Source organism: Malaclemys terrapin, chromosome 24 (assembly GCF_027887155.1).
Source record: "Malaclemys terrapin pileata isolate rMalTer1 chromosome 24, rMalTer1.hap1, whole genome shotgun sequence".
Classification (NCBI taxonomy): domain Eukaryota; kingdom Metazoa; phylum Chordata; order Testudines; family Emydidae; genus Malaclemys; species Malaclemys terrapin.
Genome location: NC_071528.1, coordinates 9,982,907 through 10,003,368, shown reverse-complemented (window position 1 = coordinate 10,003,368; position 20,462 = coordinate 9,982,907). Strand labels below are relative to the sequence as shown.

General features: G+C 51.4%; 1 protein-coding gene and 1 long non-coding RNA gene across 2 annotated transcripts in view; both read right to left on the bottom strand.

The window, feature by feature from the left end:
* Positions 1-3,937: 3,937 nt before the first annotated feature.
* FEM1A (fem-1 homolog A) lies at positions 3,938-7,502 on the bottom strand. Its single transcript, XM_054013648.1, has one exon. The coding sequence runs from the start codon at positions 7,321-7,323 to the stop codon at positions 5,284-5,286; it is 2,040 nt and encodes a 679-aa protein (XP_053869623.1). The 5' UTR covers positions 7,324-7,502; the 3' UTR covers positions 3,938-5,283.
* A 1,199-nt stretch (positions 7,503-8,701) lies between these two features.
* Positions 8,702-20,462, bottom strand: part of LOC128828742 (uncharacterized) — a 38,309-nt gene continuing 26,548 nt past the window's right edge. Inside the window, exons 4-6 of the long non-coding RNA XR_008443226.1 lie at positions 18,086-18,378; positions 10,862-10,954; positions 8,702-9,707 (exon numbers count right to left, since the gene is read on the bottom strand). This is a non-coding gene — a long non-coding RNA (uncharacterized LOC128828742). The remainder of the gene's footprint in view (positions 9,708-10,861; positions 10,955-18,085; positions 18,379-20,462) is intronic.

Here is a 20,462-nt window from a genome sequence, read left to right as displayed (position 1 = left end):
AGGCGCTTTTTCCTTCCAGACACTTTCGGCTTTGAAGCCAATGGGTGTTATTGAAAAGCAAAACCCACAGCATTTTAACCAGAATGACTCCAATTCCCTTTGCCCCCTCAACTGCTCAGCTTTCGCTTGGTACCAGCGAGGTCCCCATTCCCCTAACTCTTCAGCCAGCCAAAGACACGGCCAGGAAAAACAGGGCAGAGAAGGGGGGAAAATTTCAGCTAAGGGACTTCTGAGAATGGGATTTAGGTGCCTAATACCCACAGGTGCTTTTGCCATTTATTTCAAAGTCCTGAATTTCTGGTGTAAAAACTGAGCATCTGGTTTTTAAACGCGCACACACAACCCACCAGCCAGGAAAGCAAAAAGAGGCCACATCCCTATTTGTGTCTTTTACAGTTCACCTTTAACACCAGCGATGGCTTTCGCCAGAGACTCCCACACTGAAATCACGCACTCTCCCTTTGGGACGGCAGATTTTCTTAACTAGGGAGCACACAGGCTGGTTGCGGGGGAGCAGTCAGGACAGAGCTGAGTGTGTGTGTCTCAATGCACATTCTCAAGGGGAGGTACTAGTTATGTTTTAAGAGCCTCATTAAAATTCACCTACTAAACTCTCAACCATGGCATGCTGGGACCACTGCTAGTCACCAGACTAACAGTCTGTTACCTTGTACTCCTCTGGTCTGTTCTATCGACATATTTTCCTATCTTATCCAGCTGTTTGCTGTGTGCTTGTACAGTGCCTAGGACAATGGACCCCCACTCTCCTTGAGGCACTACCACCATACATATAACAAACAATGCAGGGCAAACACAATGGGGTCTGTATGCTTGTGGCCAAACTACAGAACTGATCCTGGAAATGCTCTATGTGCAAATACCCGTGCTCACAGGAGTGGTCCCGCTGCATTCAATGGGACGTGCAACAAGCAAAGGGGAGGGGAGACGGATTGCTGAGGAAAGAAAAAGGAAAGGATTTTACTGTGTGCTTTCCAGCCTCTCCCCCCTCTCTGAAGGGATTGGAGTCAGGGAGAAGAATTCGGCCATATGTTCCTCTCTCCCAACCCCCCAGGAATAGAGAGGACTTTGCTGGGACATTTACAGTCTTGTCTGAGCTCTAGCAGGGCTAGTTGTAAACGGGGTTTTCTCCATAGCCATTTCTCATTTTGGCACCTGAACAGTCTGTGTCATGTCTCTCTAGTGCGATACACAGTATAATTCCAGTGATCCAAATGCCCTTTATCCAAAAATCTGACTGGACCGAATCCACGGTGCATCCCCCCCCTATTAATTAACAGCACTTCCATTTCTCTGCACGCCAGCTTCTCTGAACGTTTCGGCTGTCCCCCAGGCCAGTCAAGCATACCGTAGTTGGAACCCCCAATGTGGGTTGCACCCCATCACTGCCTGAGGAAGCACATAACACTGTCTCTGACACCCTCAAGGGTTGCCACACAGGTCCCGTCCTCACCAGAGATACTTTTGAGCATTTGTGACCCTCTCTAAGTGCCCGAAGAGCCAGGGAAATGCTGATGCTATCCCTATCTTTAAACTCCAGGCTCTGCACTTTGTAAACACTGATCATATAACATGCGTGTGGGACGATCCGGGGAGCCTAAAAGATCTCCATAGAAGGGCACTAGCAATGGGCCCCAGCAAAGTCTCAGGTGAATCTTTCCCTTCTATGCATTTCTACAGACACCCACACAGGAGCCATGTATTGGCCCGGGGAGCTGAGCGTGGGAATCAGAGCTGGAATTTAAAACAAAGCGGGAAGCAAAAAGAAAGAGAAATCTGCGGAGGGAGAATTTGCAGGATTGTTTCAGGAGAGCGACGTAAGACAGGGTTTATGACTGCCCTCGTGAAAAATCTCTACCCTCCGCCCCAGCTAATCATCCAGTTACTACAACAGTCCCTAAACATTTCACTGCGCCAGCCAACTGCCTGCACGGCCGTCAGCCCAGCCAACACCTACAGTAAATAATGGCTCTTAGGTGGTAATTATACTTCAGTTCATACAGTGATTCCACTTACCCAGTAATTACCGTCAACATGTAATTGCAAGGTGCAAAATAAATATGGCCTTTCTGCCATGCTAAGCTTCCCCTTTCCTGAGGCTCCAATCAATGGCCAGATTCCACAGCTACCTGATTACATGGTCACAGCTTCAGATTTCTTACTGCCCTTTAACGGCTCTCTATTACTAGCCTCATGTCTGCTCCGGGTACAAGAGGGGAGCTAATCAAAGGGTGTCTGGAAGGGGTTCCTGGCAGCTATAATGTCACAGTATGAATGGGTCCCTTTTAAAAACAAATCCTCACCCCACAGCCAAGATTTCCAAGTGGCTAGCAATTTGGAGATCCAACCTGAGCCGCCTTAAAGCGGCCTGACTTTCAGAATGCACCGAGCACCTGCCCTATGAAAGTCAAGGCACCTCTAAGGTAACTTACATTGGCCGTTCAGCAACTGAAGCCCCCAAGAGCTGTAGGCACTTAGGACAATCTTCCCAGAGCCTAGATTTTTAAAATCAGTTCCCATAGCGCCACTGACACTGATGGAGTTACACTGTTTTACACCAACCGAGAGTCTGGCCCAAAAGCTGTGACCAAACTGAAACTCCAGAAACTTAGGGTTCAAGGACAGTCAGCTAGTTTAGGCCTGAAGTTTAAGTCTTATTGAAATAGACTTAAGACATTTTATAACTCTCCCATCAGCAAATGTTTTCGTTCATTTTAAATGCTGATTAAAATAATGCATTTGCGTTTAAACCTTCCCCTGCAATTTTTCAATCCAATCACAACAGCATGGAGATGCAAGAGAGCCAGAAAGTGAGCCTAACTAGAAAGAGAAGGGAAACTATTTTCAGTGACAAAACGGAGAAATGTAGGTAGAAGTGTAAACAGACAATGTAGGCAGCTAATCTGTTTTTCGCTAAATTAAGATCCCTAAATCCAGCAACACGAGATGCTAGCATGGCTCACTGAGCTCTTGTGGAGATCCACTGACTTCATGGAGGAAGATCCATCAGTGGCTATTAGCCAGGATGGGCTGGGATGGTGTCCCGAGCCTCTATTTGCCAGAAGCTGGAAATGGGCGATGGGATGGATCACTGGATGATTACCTGTTTTGTTCATTCCCTCTGGGGCACCTGGCATTGCCCACTGTCGGAAGACAGGATACTGGGCTAGATGGACCTTTGGTCTGACCCAGTATGGCCGTTCTTATGAGCGATTCCTCCCATTTATTGCCCAAAGAATTTCACTGTCTTCCCCCACCCCTCAATGAAACTGATCCTGAAGACAGTGTCCTAGCATCAAGGAATTCCAAGGCGTTTGCATTCCATCAGCATTTGTTTTGTTTTATTAAAGTTAGGAGCACTCACCGGCTCCCAAAGTTAAGTCATTTGCGCAGTTTAATCCGTATCAGCCACGAGGAGGAAAAAAAAAAAATATTGTACTTAAATTAGCCCTGCACTTTACACCTTGATGAGAGTTAAATCTTCTTGCCTCATAAATAAAACATTTAATAGTTAACACTGCAAAACTAAAAATGGCAGCTCTACAATATCCTTCAGGGGCAGAGAACATTGGATTATTGAGGTTTATGGTTTAGCTGGCCTGTAAATACAAGTCGAGCAGCTTCGTTAGATCACAGTGCATGGGCATTTATCAGGGTCCTGCTCTCCTGACTTTTCCTGAAAACGGCTTCATCCTTAGCTATGCATTTCGCTCTGACTGGGCCAAGAAAGGAGCCACTGGCGGCTAAAGCCGTCATTCCTGAGGAGACAAAATAAAACGCAGGGACATCATGTTTGCCAGCACCAACTGCTCAACGCAAAGCAAGGTTCTGCTGAGGTGGACAAATACCTGCCCTGAGGGAACAGGTAACAAACTTCTGTCCAGGTCTTAATTAAACAAAAACCAGCTCACCCCAAGAGTAGCCAGATGAAGACATTTTTATTTCAATCTTTAAACTAGCACCATACTTAGTATAGCTGCAGAAAGAACCAAAGGCCAAGGACAACAAGTCAGTGGCCCTTTCAAGGGAGGTTCTCAGAACAGGACACTTCAAAGCCCAGTGGATCAGTGCCATTCAACCTTTAAAAATAAAATAAAAATCATCCTTCATTAACATTCCTTGCCTGCTCTTTCCTCCAACCATGCGATACCCCACACTGCAACAAATGCTCACCTGCTTTAAAGAAACTTCCAAGCTCTGTCCACCCTGCAAACGTTCTCTGACCCTGGAATGGCTTGAAAGAGGGGCTCTCAAGCACCAGCTCGAGTAACATGGTTTTGGCCTGCAGATCATTCTAGATGGGCCAACCCCCACTGAGCCCATGCAGAGCTAAATCTACGTAGGCACAGGGGCTGGCCTGTGCAAAACTGGTAAGATCGAGGCTCTTGCCAGCCACAAAGCCATATAGATTTTTTTCTAAAATGAGAAGTCCCCTCCTTCATATAAGTCAGCGTTTGCTGACAAAACCATGTTGTTAAGGTTGGCCTTGAGATGTTAAGTACAGGATTGGAGAAAGCTTGCAGAGCGGCCAGAGCCTGGCTCTGGCAGGGAAAAAGAAAACAGCTGTCAAAAATCTCACAATTTTGCACCACTTGTTACATGGCTACTTGGTGGGGAGAGAGAGGGGGGGGAAAATCACAACACCCCACTGGGAAGTTGTGCAAATGGCAACTAGCCCTGCTGGGCACTAGCCACCCAGCCCCAGCTTTTAGGCTCATGTGCCAAATGTGGGAAGGAAAGAGGGACTAGGTTAAACTGCAGATGTGGATGTTTTATTCCTTTGCTTGCATTACTATTGGGTCAGTCCTTTGGGGTAGGGTGCACAGGAGAGGTGCACATATGTGAATTTGTAACAACCCTAAAGCGTAACGACCGAATTAATCCAGCACTTATGGGACGAGGAGAGGCGGGAGGATGCAGGGGAATCGCCTCCAACATCTCCAATTGCCTTCTCCCTTGAGGATGAGACTGTTGGCGAAGGGGAAAGGCAGCAGCTGCAGCTTTCTCTTGGTTAGCTTCAGTGAAGGCTTCTGGCACCTGGGGATGAAGAGGAAGCAAGACAGCCACAGCGACAAGCTCTTGAGTTTCCTTCCTCTGTATGGATAAGCTCAATGCTGGGAAAGGACAATGGCTGCAGCCTGCCTCAGTGCAACGAAGGCTTCCAGCACCCAGGGAAAGGATCTGCCTCCAGACCTTGGATTTCCCTTCCTCTCAGGGACGATGAGCGGGTTGGTGGGAAAGGATGGGGACTTCAGTCTTCCCACCCTAATGAAGTTCAATGAAGGCCTCCAGCTCCTCGGGGATGAAGCCCTTGTAAGGGATCTTGTGCTTGTCCAGGGCACGGGCAGCAAGGCACTGGAGGGTGATGTAGTTGAAGGGCTGCATCATGCTCTTGGTAAGCAGCTTCTCATCCAGCAGCTCGTAAGCTGTCTGCTTGAAGGCGTTGGTGGCGTCCATGTGGGCCCCAGCCTCCATCAGGGCACTCATGATCAGCGGGCAGTTGTTCTGGGCAGCAATGTGCAGCGGGGTGTTGTTGTCATAGTCACGGCTGTCTGGGTCAGCCCCACACTCCAGCAGCAGGTTCACAACATGGAGCGATGGGAACTTGCCCACTGGGTAGCGCCCCACTGTGGTGGTGTCCTTGTCCACAGCCATGTGCAAGGGTGTGAACCCGTTCTTGGCCCTGGGACTGCACTTGAGCAAGCAGTAGATGGTCTGGCGCTTCTGGTGCTCCTGCTCAGGGGTGCATTCCACCTTCTCCAGCAGGAAGACCAGATGGAGGATGATGGCTAGCGCCTTGGTGAACTGTGCAGAGTCAGCCACCGGGTCCTTGTGAAGCAGAAGTGCCCGCTCTACCTCCCGGACCCCTTTGCTCAGCACACCCATGAGGTCGGAGAAGCCCAGCTGGGTAGCTAAGGTGCCCTTGGAGCGGTCCTGAAGCACATAGGAGAAGAGCTCAGCAAAAGAAAGGAAGCTGCTGGCAGTCATGGGGCTGAGGGGCTCCAGGTTGCCTTGCTGCATGTCCAGGGCATACTTCCACAGGTTAATACAGCGTTCAAAGTTGCCCGAGTCAGCATAGACCGCCCCCCGGTAACGGATGTAATAGGAAGTGTCCGGATGAGAGGGGCCCAGGATCCGCTCTCGGATCAGAAGTGCCTGCATGCGCATCTCATCCGGGTCAGTGATCAGGGCTTCTAGTTCCTCCAGGGTGCTCACCTCCCGGGAGTAGTCATAAGCCAGCACCAGCTGCCGGGGCTCAGGCTTGGTCAGATACTGCCCGCCCTGGTGCCGAAGTTCCATGGCCCTTCGCCAGTACTTGAGAGCCCCCAGCAGGTCACGCTTCTTATCCACGAAGGTGGCTCCCAGCAGCTCCAGGGCTTCTACAGCAGCCCCTTGACTGCAGCACCTGTAAGGGCCCTGCTGCTCATCCTGGCTAGCGGCACTGCATCCCGTCTGGCCCTCATGCTGCACTTCCTCGGGGCAGCACTGATGTGTTTCCTGGCCAGTATTGCAACCCCTCTGTTGCTGCCCCCTTGCAGTGCAGTCCCCGGCCTCGTTCCCCAACATCTCATCCCCCTCCTCGTTTTGCAGCCCTCCTTGGATGAGGTACTCCACAATGTTGGTGTGCCCGGTGACGCTGGCGGCCAGCAGCGGGGTCATGCCGTAACCATCCCTCTCCATGCGGGCCTTGGAGCGGAGCAGCAGCTGCAGGATCTCCAGGCTCCCGGACTCGGCGCAGTCGTGCAGGGCGGTGTTGCCTTTCACGCTGCGGCGGTTGACGTCGGCCCCCTTCTCCAGCAGGTAGCAGGCGATCTCTCGGTGCCCCTTGTAGCAGGAGATCATCAGGCAGGTGTGCCCGTGCCGGTTGGCCACCTCCAGGTCGGCCCCCCGCTCGCCCACCAGGTAGCGCACGATCTCCAGGTGCCCGTCGAAGCAGGCGGCCCGCAGCGGGGTGGAGTTGGTCAGCGTGGTCTGGTTCACCGAGGCCCCCCGCTCCAGCAGGCAGCGCACCACCTCCAGGTGCCCGGCGGCCGAGGCGGCCCACAGCGGCGGGGCCCCCTCGATGGTCTCGCCGTCGAAGCTGACCGAGCCCCCCTCCTCCACCCGGGCGCCGCAGTGGTCCAGCAGGTACTCCACCACCTCCCGGTGCCCGTGGCGGGCGGCGATCAGCAGCGGGGTCCCCCCGCCGCCCGGCCCGGCCGTCAGGGCCTCCAGCTCCTCCCGGCTCCGGCTGCCCAGCAACTTCTGCAGCAGCTTCAGCTTCCCGTCGCGGGCCGCGTTGTAGACGGCCGTGCGCAGGTCCATGGCCACGGCGAGCGGCCCGGGCCCCCCCTGGCCATGGGGCGGCTGCTCCGCCTGCCCCGCCGTGCGGCCCGGGGCAGGGGCGCGAGAGAGGGACGGGGACCGACCGACGGAGACCCCGGCCTCTGGAGGCGGCAACGGCAACCTTCAGTGCTTCTCCCCCGCCGCCATCTTAGGGTTTTAATACAAAACAAAATGGCGTCCCCCGAGCGTCCGGGCTGGGGCGGGGAATTCTGGGACTCGTAGTTTCTCCAGCGCCGCTCTTCCGTGGCCGGCAGGTAGGAGCCTGGCGGGCAGGAGACCGCCTTTCCCAGGAGGCAACGGGAAGGAGTTTCCGCTCGCCGATCCCGCGGGCGACGCCGGGAGCGTGCGAGGTGCCGTTTGGGAAATGTAGTTCTGCCGTCGCCGCCCTTTCGCAGCCAGCGTCCGGGAGCCTGGCCTATGGGAGACTACATTTCCCAGCAGTGCAATGGGGAACGACGCCTCTCGGGGAGCCTGCCGGGCCGCCAGTGGGCGTAGGGGGTTCTGGGAAATGTAGTTGTCTAACTTCACCGTTCTGTGAGCGTCTGTATAGGTCCTATATAATTCATCCCTCCCCCTCCCGGATGGGTTCCCAGCATTTAGTGCAAATGAATGCCTGCCAGAGAGTTTGTGGCCTGGGGATGGGATTGTGGTGGTTGTTCGGGTTGCCAACCCTCCAGGATTGTCCTGGAGTCTCCAGGAATTAAAGATTAATCATTAAAGATTATGTCATGTGAGGAAACCTCCAGGAATTCATCCAACCAAAGTTGGCAACCCTACCAAGCATGCAATGGGCATTGGTCAGTGGATGTAACTGGGCGACCTCCCCCTCTTTCTCCATCCAACCATCCACCCCATTCCATAGGCTGCCGCATCCCCTGGCTTGAAGTGGTTTCCATCATATACAGGGTTTATAGTTGGGTTCAATGGCTCACAGCACCCCTGCACCATTCCCTCTCCCCATCCCACCACTTCCCCCTCTCCCCCCATCCCTCTCCCTCACTATCCATCCAGCACCCACTCTTTACCCATCCCACTAACTCTCCATCCATCTCTCCTTCTAGCTTAGGTGTCTATATAGCACCTATCACTTTGTGTAGTGACATCAAACAGGACTTTGTGGAAGGAGATGCAGCCACTTCGGGTCAGTCAACTGGTCCCAGCACACATCAGAGAAGGCAAATCTAGAGAAGGCAAATCTTTTTCCAAGGACATGATGGCTTTCCAAGAGCCTTGCAAAAAGTGCTTTGTATTTTCATTCAAAGCAGACAGGACCTTGGCTTTTTAAGATTTCAGTTGTGACTTCATAATATGTATAAATTGAATCTGATACCTTTATTTTTAAAAATGTCTTGAACTGGTTAAACTCCAAATACAGTAGTTAGAAGGAGTCAACATCACAAAAATACAGCTGTGCCATGTACTGTGCTTGGCACAGCCCTAACTTGGTATATTTTACAAATGTAAATGCAGCAGCCGTAATATATCTATGAGGATTTTTTGTGTTTAGTAAAGCTTTCAGGAGGCTCCCATGAACTCCTGGCTGGGACAATGTGGTCTAGAGATAAACAGAATGTGTGTAACAGTAGCCCCTGGGGCCAGTGTGTGCTGACTCCTACCACATGACAAGGAGCATAAGCTTTTGTAACCCTGACTTATATTGTGTGACTGGAGTCAGGAAATACATAATTCAGCCCTTAGTGAAAGTAGCCACTGCTGCACTGACTTCAGCGTAGCTGCACCTGCTTGCACCAGGGTTGAATTGGGCACCGTGAGCTTCACCTCCGAAGATCCTCTCAGCCTCTGATGAACATGAGTGAGAGCAGAGATCATCCCCAACTTGTATTCATTGTGCAGAGGCACAATTCCCAGCGTGTAAAGTTCTGTTAGAGTGTTACATTCATGCTATAAAAGCAGGCTGGCCTTCCTCAACTGAACCATTCATTTCCACAGAGGGTCCTGTGGCACCTTTAAGACTAACAGAAGTATTGGGAGCATAAGCTTTCGTGGGTAAGAACCTCACTTCTTCAGATGCAAGCATTCATTTCCACGACTTTCTCCTGCCTGCATTGCTGATGAGTGGCAGAATGGATCACAAGTAGGTAGCCAGCTGCCACCCCAGAGGACTGGGTGATGCAGGAGATTGGCCAAAGGGTGTTTCATCTGTAGAAGTTGAAATCCAAGTTCAGCCCAGGTGCACAATGTCCTCAGCTCCTTACTCTTCGATGGCCTCTCTGAAGTGAGTTGCTGGGTCTCAATTCGAATGGACCCGTGTCCACAACTCAGAAACCACCATCTTCATTGGCTCAGTTGAAATCAATGGGAGTTAGGTGCTTAAATACTTTCGAGGATCTGGGTCAAACATACTGTCAAACCAAATGAGAGCAAATCAATGGAATACCTGCGGGATGCTCACTTAGGGGTGAGATTCAGCCCTGCTCAGAGGCCCAGCACAGTTAATGAGGCCTATTTTGAGGGCTCAGGTACCTCGTGCTGGGCATCCGCACAGGGGTGGATTTTACTCGTTATGTTTTATTTATAGCTGCCCCCATTAGTCTGATTTTGTTTTGTCTTGTCTGGAATTACCTGGGATTATGGGTGCTGCCTTTGCAGAGAATATGATTTTAGTTGCTAAGAAACTGCTTTTGCATAACAAACAGCATGAGCCGGATTTTCACCTCAAGTCAGTGGGAGCAGCAGGTGCTCAGCGTCTCTGAGAATCAGGGCTGGGGCGTCTGTGCCTTAACTCCGCCATGAGGCGGAGAGTGCGTGTGTGAGACAGCAGGATTTGTGTGCGGCAGGTGCCAAAGTTCTGAGTGGCTTCGTGCGCAAAAGTACGTGGATGTTTGTGAGGGAGCACGAGTGTCCGCACATCCTGGGCATGGGCTTGCGTGCAAAAGCACAGTTCTGTGATTGAACGTGGGTGTGCAGGAGGATACAGTGACTGTGTCGGGGTGTTTGTGTGTGTTCCTGTGTCTCTTGTGCACACAGGAGGGAATGCGTGTGCCTGGGCGCCTGTGTTTGTATATGTATGAGAACAGTGGGTGTGCATTAGCATCTGTGTGTGCACGAGTGAATACATGCCAGAAGTCTGTGTGTGCAGGTGTGGGATGGGGTCACTGTATTCCCGTAAGTGTTGGTGAGTCTCCATCTGCGGGCACGTCAGTACGTACACGAGCAGATGTGTGACAGCATGGTCTGTGTGGGTATGCTTGGATGCGTGTGCATACATGTGAGAATATTCTGTGTGAACACGTGTTCTTGTGTGTGAGCATCCACACGGGAAAGCTGGGGTACTTAAAAGACTGGATGAGTTGCAATTTCAAGGCAAAGACATTGGGGGAAACACATTTCCTCTCCTCCCTGCCTCTTCATGTTGCTATAGTGATCAGATGCACTGACGCTTTAATCTGAAGTGGTCATTAACTAAAACTCCGTCATAACGCCCTTTTTACGAGAGGCATGTGGCAGCTAGGGGAGCACCCTGCAGGCTCCTTTGGGCCCACAACTGGCTACTTACACCAAAGTCTTACTCCAGCTGCTCCACCAAAGGCATCCGGCACCTTCCATGCATCATCTTAGGGCAGAAACGCAGCCGCTAGGAACATCTGTGCTGTGAATAAAGAAATTAGCTTAGTGGCGATGTCAAGAACCTGCGTAGGTAGAATGAGGGACCAAGGCCGGGGGTGCTCCATCTTCTTTCCACCCAAATCCCTCCATGTCCTCACGCCTTGCTCTCCGAAGCTCCTCCCACTGACAGCATCAGAAGGACAACAATCTGCCCAATGCCAGGACAATAAAGTTGCTCCTTGCAGGCATCACATGTGGGAAGCATGTGCAGTCCCTGCCTCTTTTAACTTACTGACTGTAGAAAGATGCCATTGAGGGCGCTCCCTTGTGGCCCAAGGTGGTCCTGCTGGCACCCTGCCTCTATTTTCTTCTGAGCCCCAAAATAATTCACATCTACTCAGAGTCTTTAAAACAATATTCCCCTTCCCCTAGAGTATAATTTATTCAAATTACTCACTTCCCCTTTTATTTTCAAGGTTTCACACATGAGGACACATGGGGCCTGTGCGTTCCCAGTCCATGTCTCCCTAGCCTGTACACTCTTCCCTCAGGAGCAGGGGTTTCACAGCTCTCCTCGCTGGGACCTGTGTGTTCTGCTTTCAGTCCTGCCTCCCCATCCTGTGGCTCAACCCCTCACGTCTAGGGTCACACAGTCCTGATTCCTGGGACCGTGACTTTAAATTCTGGCCTCACTGGACTGTAGCTGAGCCCCTCAAAATCAGGGGTTGTTTGTACAACCTTCCTTCCTGGAGCTGGTTCTTCCCTCCCCACCCCGCAGCATCTCCCTATGTGGGGGTTTGGGGCCTCCCAGGCCTACTCATCTAATCAGTCTCTTAATCCTTCCTAGGTGGGTCTAATAACCCCGAACACCTGTCTGTACTTGACTGGGAGAGAGGGGAGCCTTGCCCTGCCCACGCCTAAATTCCTAGACCTTAAGGCCAGAAGGGACCATCATTAGGGGAAGGGATAGCTATTGGCCTGCTAAACCCAGGGTTATGAGTTCAATCCCTGAGGGGCCCACTAAGGGATCTGGGGCAAAAATCTGTTTGGGGATTGGTCCTGCTTTGAGCAGGGGGTTGGACTAGATGATCTCCTGAGGTCCCTTCTGACCCTGCTAGTCTATGACAATTCTATGATCATCTAGTATGGGCTCCTGCAGGCCACAGAACTGCCCCCACCCACTCCTGTAACCTCTGGCTGAGCTGCTGAAGTCTACAGGGACCTTGAAGGAACAGTGATCTGGGAGTTTCCTACATCTTCTCTCTCCCAGACATTGACTCTTCCCCAGCACCAACTTCCTCTCTCCAACTGACTGCTGTGAGGCAGTCATCCACTTTCCCTGGACCCGTGAACAGGGTGATTATTCTTCTGGTCATAAGAGGCCACTACCTTGTTACATTGACAAGGGATATTTCTGTCTTCTGGTCATTGGGGAAGATTCTGAACGCCGCAGCTCCCACTGGGAGCCAGCAATGAGGGAAGGGGACAGGGGGGGAGGGATAGCTCAGTGGTTTGAGCATTGGCCTGCTAAACCCAGGGTTGTGAGTTCAATCCTTGAGGGGGCCACTTGGGAATCTGGGGCAAAATCAGTACTTGGTCCTGCTAGTGAAGGCAGGGGGCTGGACTCGATGACCTTTCAAGGTCCCTTCCAGTTCTAGGAGATGGGATGGGATAATAGCACCTGGCCCAGGAAAGTGTGAGCGAATCTCCTTGGGAAAGACACAGGGAGCCACCGCCGAGGCTTCTGGGTCAAATTTGGCGGGGGTGTAAGCGGGTGCAATGCCTTTGCCTCTCTGAGATGAGACGCCTCTTTAGCCTAGCTATGATTCAGGCGCAGAGGGCTTTCTTGGTGGGCGTACTTTGTGTTGTGGAGGTCTGTTGTCAATGAACTCTGTACCTCCTGGATAACTTGGACAAGCCCCCCTCCTTCAAAGAGATCCAGGACCAATCAGTGCTGACCTTGCCCATGTCGTCAGCGGCCAAGGTCACAGGAAGTAACCAGAGTTGCAGGATGTGATGTAAAAACTCTAAGTGTTGGGACTTGGTCCAGGGGGAGTAGTCACTGCCCTTTCACTGTCAGTACAGAGAAGGGATACGTGTGCCTGTCCACCACTGGGATGTGCTCCACTCATATATAGGGCAAACTGCTCTCTTATCTCAGCGGTGTGGGCACTGCTTAATTTGTAATGAAAGAGGTCCTGGGGCTCAAGCAATTTTTTTACTTTCATGCAGAATGCAGAGGTGCCGGGTCTATGAACTGCCAAGCCCAGAGGTGCCGGGGTTCAGCTCTGTGTGTGGGATGAGGCTTCAAATACCATGGGCAGTTTCCTAGGACAGGTCTGATGCGAGCGTCTCATTTCTGCCAGGCTACCAAACAGCCTTCAGAAGCAACTTTCGTCCATGGCTGGCAAGGGGCGGATTTGAACCACTGACTTAACAGAAGGCTCTGCGGTCTGAGCTGTCATGCCCCTGGCAGGTAGGACGCTCATTAAGAGATGCTCATTAAGGCGCTGGGAGCTGGTGCAGATAAAACCCTATGCGGTGCTCTACAAATGTACCGGGAAATCAAATACCGGAGGAGATGAAGAGAAGGTGAAAATGAGACATTTCGACAGGGCTGTGTGCCAGGAGGGTTAATTTTTCTCTATATTGCTGTTTCATGTTCCCTTTCAGACAAGCTGAATTACACAGTCTCGGCTGCTGGAGTGGTTATGCAATCGCCTTCATTGGAATAAAGACAGCACTCTGAAAAGCAAATGGAGGGCTGTCCTTGTGGTTAAGGCACTGAAGTGGCACTTAGGAGCTCTGTGTTCAGTTCCAATCTCTGCCACAGAGTCTGTGTGCACTCTTAGGAACATCACTTAATCCCGCTGGGCATCGGCTCCCCACCTGTAACATGGGGATAATAATCTATGCCTTGTCTACTAAGACTTCCAGCTCTCTGGGGGCAGAGCCTGTGTCTCACTCTTTGTCCATAGAGCACTCAGTGTGCTGGGATCTGGATCCATGGTGGGATCTCTGGGTGCTACCATAAATAGATAATAAAAGGGGTTGGATGTCTGATTCAGAACCACGGTGCCGTGGTGCGATCATGGGTCTGGAGTGGGAGTGGTTTGGATCTGGGGTCAAATTTCCAAAAGCGTCTAAATGATTTAGGTGCCTAAGTCCTTTGGCTGTCAGTTAGGCTTCTTAAGTGCCTAAATCACTTTTGAAAATGGGGCTCCTACGTCACTTGGACACGTTTGGCAATTTGATCTTTGTGTTCAGCTGATTCTAGTGTGAACGGCTGGTGCTGAGGACTGGATCCGGCTCAGAACTTTCCCACCGTTTGGCTCTGGGGTTGCACTCAGGTTTCTCTTTCGTTCATAATCTCACTCTCCAAGCAGCTTTCAGGGGCATGGCCAATTTCCAGGAGCCAGAGGAAGCCGGCCTGTTGTTACTAGGCTGTTAGAGGACAACATCCCCGGTGCTTCTAAGCAGCTGAAGAATAAATTTGCTCTACAAAGGGGAGAATTCTAAAAATACCAAGAAATGGCAGTGTGACATTAGCAGGGACAGTGACCCAATATCCAACTCACCGCAGGGGCTTTTGTCCTGTAACTACTTTAATCATTAAGGCTTGCGATGACATTATTCCCTCTGCTTAAATAGGGCACTGAGGCCACAGCTACCTGGGAAGCCGGGTTTTTGATCAGCCAGCGGCAGACAGGGGAGATGGAGAGGCACGTTGGCTAGCGCTAAATGAATGTTGTTTCCTTTCCATTAGGCACAAGCCTGGCAATTTTGGACATTAGCGGCTGTGCTGCCGCCCTCTGAATTTTTGCAGATTTAATTTCTCGTGACTGGCGGGAGTGTTGCACTTGGCGGGTGGGCAAGGGGAAACAGGCCTGGCCTTTGGTGCATCATCACAGGCTGCTGTGTTGTGGAGCTGTTGAATTTCTTTGGCTTCCATCTCACTGCCCATCCAGGACAATAACAGCAATGGGTAAGAAGCCTTTCAGCTGGGGATCACAGAACCCAACCCTCCACAAACAGGAAGGGCTGATTAGTGGGGAGAAGGAATAATGGTGTAGTGGATAGTGTACCAGACTGAGATGCAATGAATCGCTGGTTCAGCTACCATCTTCCTGGATCTCCTTAGGCAAAGCACTCAGTCTGCCCTGTGCTGTTATCGGTCTGTGGATACCACTCCAAGAGTGTAGAACACTTCAACCTCTCTGGTCACTCAGTAACAGACTTCAGAGTAGAAGCCGTGTTAGTCTGTATCCGCAAAAAGAACAGGAGTACGTGTGGCACCTTAGAGACTAACAAATTTATTAGAGCATAAGCTTTCGTGGACTACAGCCCACTATGCATCCGAAGAAGTGGGCTGTAGTCCACGAAAGCTTATGCTCTAATAAATTTGTTAGTCTCTAACGTGCCACAAGTACTCCTGTTCTTTCAGTAACAGACTTACCCTTGGCAATTTTGCAACAGAAAAGCTTCAAAAACAGACTCCAAGGAGAACCTACTGAGCTTGAATTAATATGCAAACTCGAGACCATTAACTTGGGTTTGAATAGAGACTGGGAGTGGCTGGGTCATTACACATATTGAATCTATTTCCCCATGTTAAGTATCCTCACACCTTCTTGTCAACTGTCTGAAATGGGCCATCTTGATTATCACTACAAAAGTTTTTTTTCTCCTGCTGAGAACAGCTCATCTTAATTAATTAACCTCTTACAGTTGGTATGGCTACTTCCACCTTTTCATGCTCTCTGCATATATATCTTCTTACTATATGTTCCATTCTATGCATCCGATGAAGTGGGCTGTAGCCCATGAAAGCTTATGCTCAAATAAATTTGTTAGTCTCTAAAGTGCCACAAGTACTCCTGTTCTTACTCCAGGGGCTGTGAGGATCGATATATTAATGATTGTGAGGTGATGAGGGACAGAGACATATTTAGCTAGATAGCAGCGTATGTGATGTCATTACTGTAAAAGGTAGAAATTGTTATCTTTAGTTTACAGAGAGGGAAACAGAGGCACAGGCAAGGGGAGAGACCTGCTCTCCAAGGTCACACAGCAAGTCAGTGTCGGAACTGGAAATAGAACCCAGGAGTCCTGAGTTCCAATCTTGTGTTTGAAGCGCTAGAAAATGCTTTCCATTCAGTACCAACCGCGCACAAAGAAACACGGGAAACCCTGACGGCTTGGAGTTATGGACTATGTGGCTGCTGGAAGTGCAGTCTAGTCTTAAAACCAGGGATTAGAAGATCAATGGACTTCTTTTGTCCTTTCATACACGCTGTATCCGTTCCATATAAAGTCTGCATAGGTATCTATATTTGTAGGGTAACATTTTCAATAGCCCCTAAGTCTCATAGAAAGTCAGTGGGACTTAGGAGCCTAAGTCACTTAGGTGCTATTGAAATTCGTACCCTCTATCTTTTAGGTTTTCATTACCCCAATAGAAATTAAGGGCCAGCATACTGGGGTCTGCCAGGCCTTCTCTGCCCATGGCTGGAGGATCAGCGCCTGGCATTAGCAAGTAGAGAGAGACCCTATCACAGCCAGAGCTCAGTGCCCATTTAGGCACCTAGATAAGACCCAGATTTTCCACAGACTTCAGCACCCAGCAGCTCTTATTGTTCTTAGAGGGTCTTGTCCCAGCTCTGCCACTGACTTGCTGTGGGGCCTTGGCCAAATCACTTCACCTTTCCCCATCTGCAAGCGGGGCAAGGATACTGCCCTTCCTTTTCAAAATGCTGTGAATGGTAGGAATGGAAGGTGAGAGCAAAATGTTATTAGCAATAAGAGGAACAGAACTCCTTAGTGCAGAGAAGTAAATGTACACGGTGCTTTACCAAGATACTCCTGCTGCCAAAACTCCCCCTGACTTCCCGGGGAACAGGAGCGGGGTCTTAGAGCAACTCACAATTCCCGCCCTGGAGAGTTTACAGTCTAAAGCCCAGATCCACTGAAGCACTTAACCCTAAGGTTAATTTTCAGCACGAGAGTCCTACTGAAGTTAACATGGGATTGGGACTGTATGGCGGCATGTCCTGTCGGTGGGCGGGCAGGGTCCGGGCTGTATGGCGGCTCGGGTTTGTGCTGTATGGCGGTATGTCCTGTCGGTGGGCGGCTGGGGTCCGGGCCGTATGGTTGCTAGGGTCCGGGATGTACAGCAGCAGGTCCTGTCGGTGGGCGGCCGGGGTCCGGGCCGTATGGTGGCTTAGGTTTATGCTGTATGGCGGATTGTCCTGTCGGTGGGCGGCTGTGGTCCGTGCTGTATGGTTGCTAGGGTCCAGGCCGTATGGTGGCTAAGTTTCGGGCTGTAGAGCAGCGGGACCTGTCGGTGGGCGGCTGGGGTCCGGGCCGTATGGTTGCTAGGTTCCGGGATGTACAGCAGCAGGTCCTGTCGGTGGGCGGCTGGGGTCTGGGCCGTATGGTTGCTAGGGTCCGGGATGTACAGCAGCAGGTCCTGTCAGTGGGCGGCCGGGGTCCGGGCCGTATGGCAGCTCAGGTTTATGTTGTATGGCGGATTGTCCTGTTGGTGGGTGGCTGTGGTCCGTGCTGTATGGCAGGCTATGATTTGTTGTCACTTTTATAAGTCAGAACAACAAAATCACTAGTCTTCCACACAGAGCCAGACCATGAGTGTCAGCACTTCTTCCTAACGCCTTAGGGAAATGCTCTTTAGTTTTTTCTTTTGATTTTCCCCACCTCGTCCACCTCCTGCAGGCCCCAGATCCTGCCCCCAGTGGGCCAATACCCTCTCCACAGTGCCCTGTGTGGTCAGTCCCACATCTCATTGTAATCTTCTGTCCCACGTCTGGGGGTTCACTGAGACTTCCCGCTCTGTTCTCTCAGCGAGGGGACCACACCCCCTAGGAGGATGCAGATCGCATTGTTTCAAGCACCCAGGGACTCGGCAGGACCTCCTGCTCACCTAGCCCCTCCACCCCCAGCTTCTCCTGGTGCTGGGCTGCTGTGCAAAGCACTGTCAACTTGGCCGTCTCCTGGTTGTGGCCCAGTGAGTCAATGCAATACATATTTGGGGGTGCTAGAAGGAAGCAGTCATGTAGAGAGGAGAAAACCAAGATAATGGGAGCACTGGAGTTTCCTGGAGTCTCCTTGAATCCAGCCTAAGCCTACTGCGTGAGTGAAATTATTGCGGTTTACTTACTAGTGATGCTCTTTGCTCGCCCTCGTCTCCCCTGGATCTTCTGAGCGCGATTGTAATTTCTCTCCTGGTTCAACTTCGCTTCCACCTCCCAGCTCTCTTCTCTGAATGTCTTGCACATCTCTTGGATAGCATGTGATGGGGTGATAGCAACTCATTAGACAAGGCCTACAGCTATTCTATGCCAGTGCTGCCCTTGGGGTGAGGCTGAGACGGACGTACCTGAGCCATGGAAAGCTCAGGGAGAGGCATCTACCCTGCGTCGTTCTTCCCTTCGGTCTGATCTTCGACTGTCCCTGTGTGAACAAAGTTAACAAGAGCAGGTTCACATTTTTTGTCATCTCCCCTTATCAGGCTGCTCTGGCCTTAGCTTTGCAAAGCGGTGTCTGTTCCAGACTCTCCCGGGGGAGGAGGAAATGTTCTCTCGGGGAAGAGTCCATGCGCGGGTGCTGAGAAAGCTCACGCCCTTAAACAAGCAAACCACCCAGGCACTCAACTCGGTTTTTCCCCCGTGTGCTCTCTGTGGACTTTTGAGTCTGACTCCAGATGGACATTTTAATCTGGGAGTTTGTGCTGCTTAGGAGATAAGTCCATTGTGCTAGCCCGGGGAGCGGGAGTGTTTGCAATGGCTAGAGCTGATAAAGCTATCGGGCGAGGTCCAGGTGGTCTTATTTAATAGTGAGACTAGTCCTGCCTGCATTGTCCAGGTGACGGGCTGGAGCTGCTGTCCAGGTGTTACTCGACACCCGGTTGATGTAATGCCCTCACTAGATGCTGGTTTGTGAAGCGGCCTCCTTTCTTTGTTTCGCAGGCTGGGGAATAACAGGCTCAGGTCTGCCCTGACATACGCAGGTGACTTCAGAGGGAGTAGCCGGCTAGTGCCTGAGAAACAGACATGAACTAAATATAGCAGGGAGTGCATGGCTGGGTGCTACTTCTCGGGCTGAAAAGGCCAATTTCTCTCAACCACCCAAAGTCCCTTTGGAGGCAGTAGTCAATGAACAATACGTTCCTGTGAAATGGAGCATTGGGGCAAAGCCAGAGGGCTCCCTTAAGGCCAGAGCAACTACCCTTACTCACATCACGTAGCCCCTTCCTCTGCAAAATGCCCCATCAATTTCATATCCACTTGTCGTCTTTTGTCTTACACAAAGGGCATGTTTATGGTGCGATCACTGGGTGTGACTGCAGCTCGGGCAGGGATCTTGAGCTAGCTTCGAGCTTGCCAGCTCGGGCCCCAGCGCAGTGAAGCCCGGTAGCGTGTCCTTCAGCGAGAGCTGTACACGCCTAGCTGCCTCGGCTTCGTCGCTCCAGGACCCAAACTAGCTAGATGAAAGCTAGCGCGGATGTATCTACTCGAGCTCTAGCCACACCCTGTGATGACAGGATAGGCATTCCCTTAGTTCGTAAGCTCTTTGGGGCATCTTTTTGTTCTGTATTTGTACAGCGCCAAGCACAATGGGATCCTGGTCCATGACTGGGGTTTCCTAGACACTAGAGCAATACAGATACAAAATAATAATTGGGAAGGAGTAAAGTACTATTCATAGAACATAAGAATGGCTATACTGGGTCAGACCAAAGGTCCATCTAGCCCGGGAGTCGGCAACCTTTCAGAAGTGGTATGCCAAGTCTTCAATTATTCGCGGTAATTTAAGGTTTCACGTGCCAGTAATACATTTTACATTTACAGGGGCTGGTGGATGGAACCCCAGACTGGCAGCAGGCTGAGCGGATCGGCGGCTGGGACCCCGGCTGGCAGTGGGCTGAGCAGCTCAACCCGCTGCCAGTCTGGGGTTCTGTCCGCCGGCCCCTGCCAACCGGGGTCTCCGCCGCCGGCCCCACTCAGCCCGCTGCTGGCCCGGGCTTCCGTTCATCCAGGCCCGCAGCGGACTGAGTGGGGCCGGCGGCGGGGACCCCAGGCTGGCAGTAGTGTGCCACAGTAAATCACCTTGCCATAGGTTGCCGACCCCTGATCTAGCCCAGTATCCTGTCTTCCGACAGTGGCCAATGCCAGGTGCCGCAGGGGGAATGAACAGAACAGGTCATCATCAAGTAATCCTTTCCCTGTTGTTTCTGGCAAACAGAGGCTAGGGACATGATCCCTGCCCATCCTGGCTAATAGCCATTCAACATAAGATCATCAGAATCTGCCTCCCCTCCCCCCTTTTTTTTTTAAACACAAATTCCCTTTTAAATCAATGGGTGTTTGACAGAATAAGGACAAAACCCACAACCCATGTGTGTGACTTGAAGAGGGGAAGAGAAAACTCTCCGAAGACGCTTTCAAACTTCAGGGCTGTGCTTTTCAACTGGCTGGGGGTGGGAGGATGAGAAGGGGGGATATTTTGACGTTACTTTTCCAGTAAATGTCAGGGGG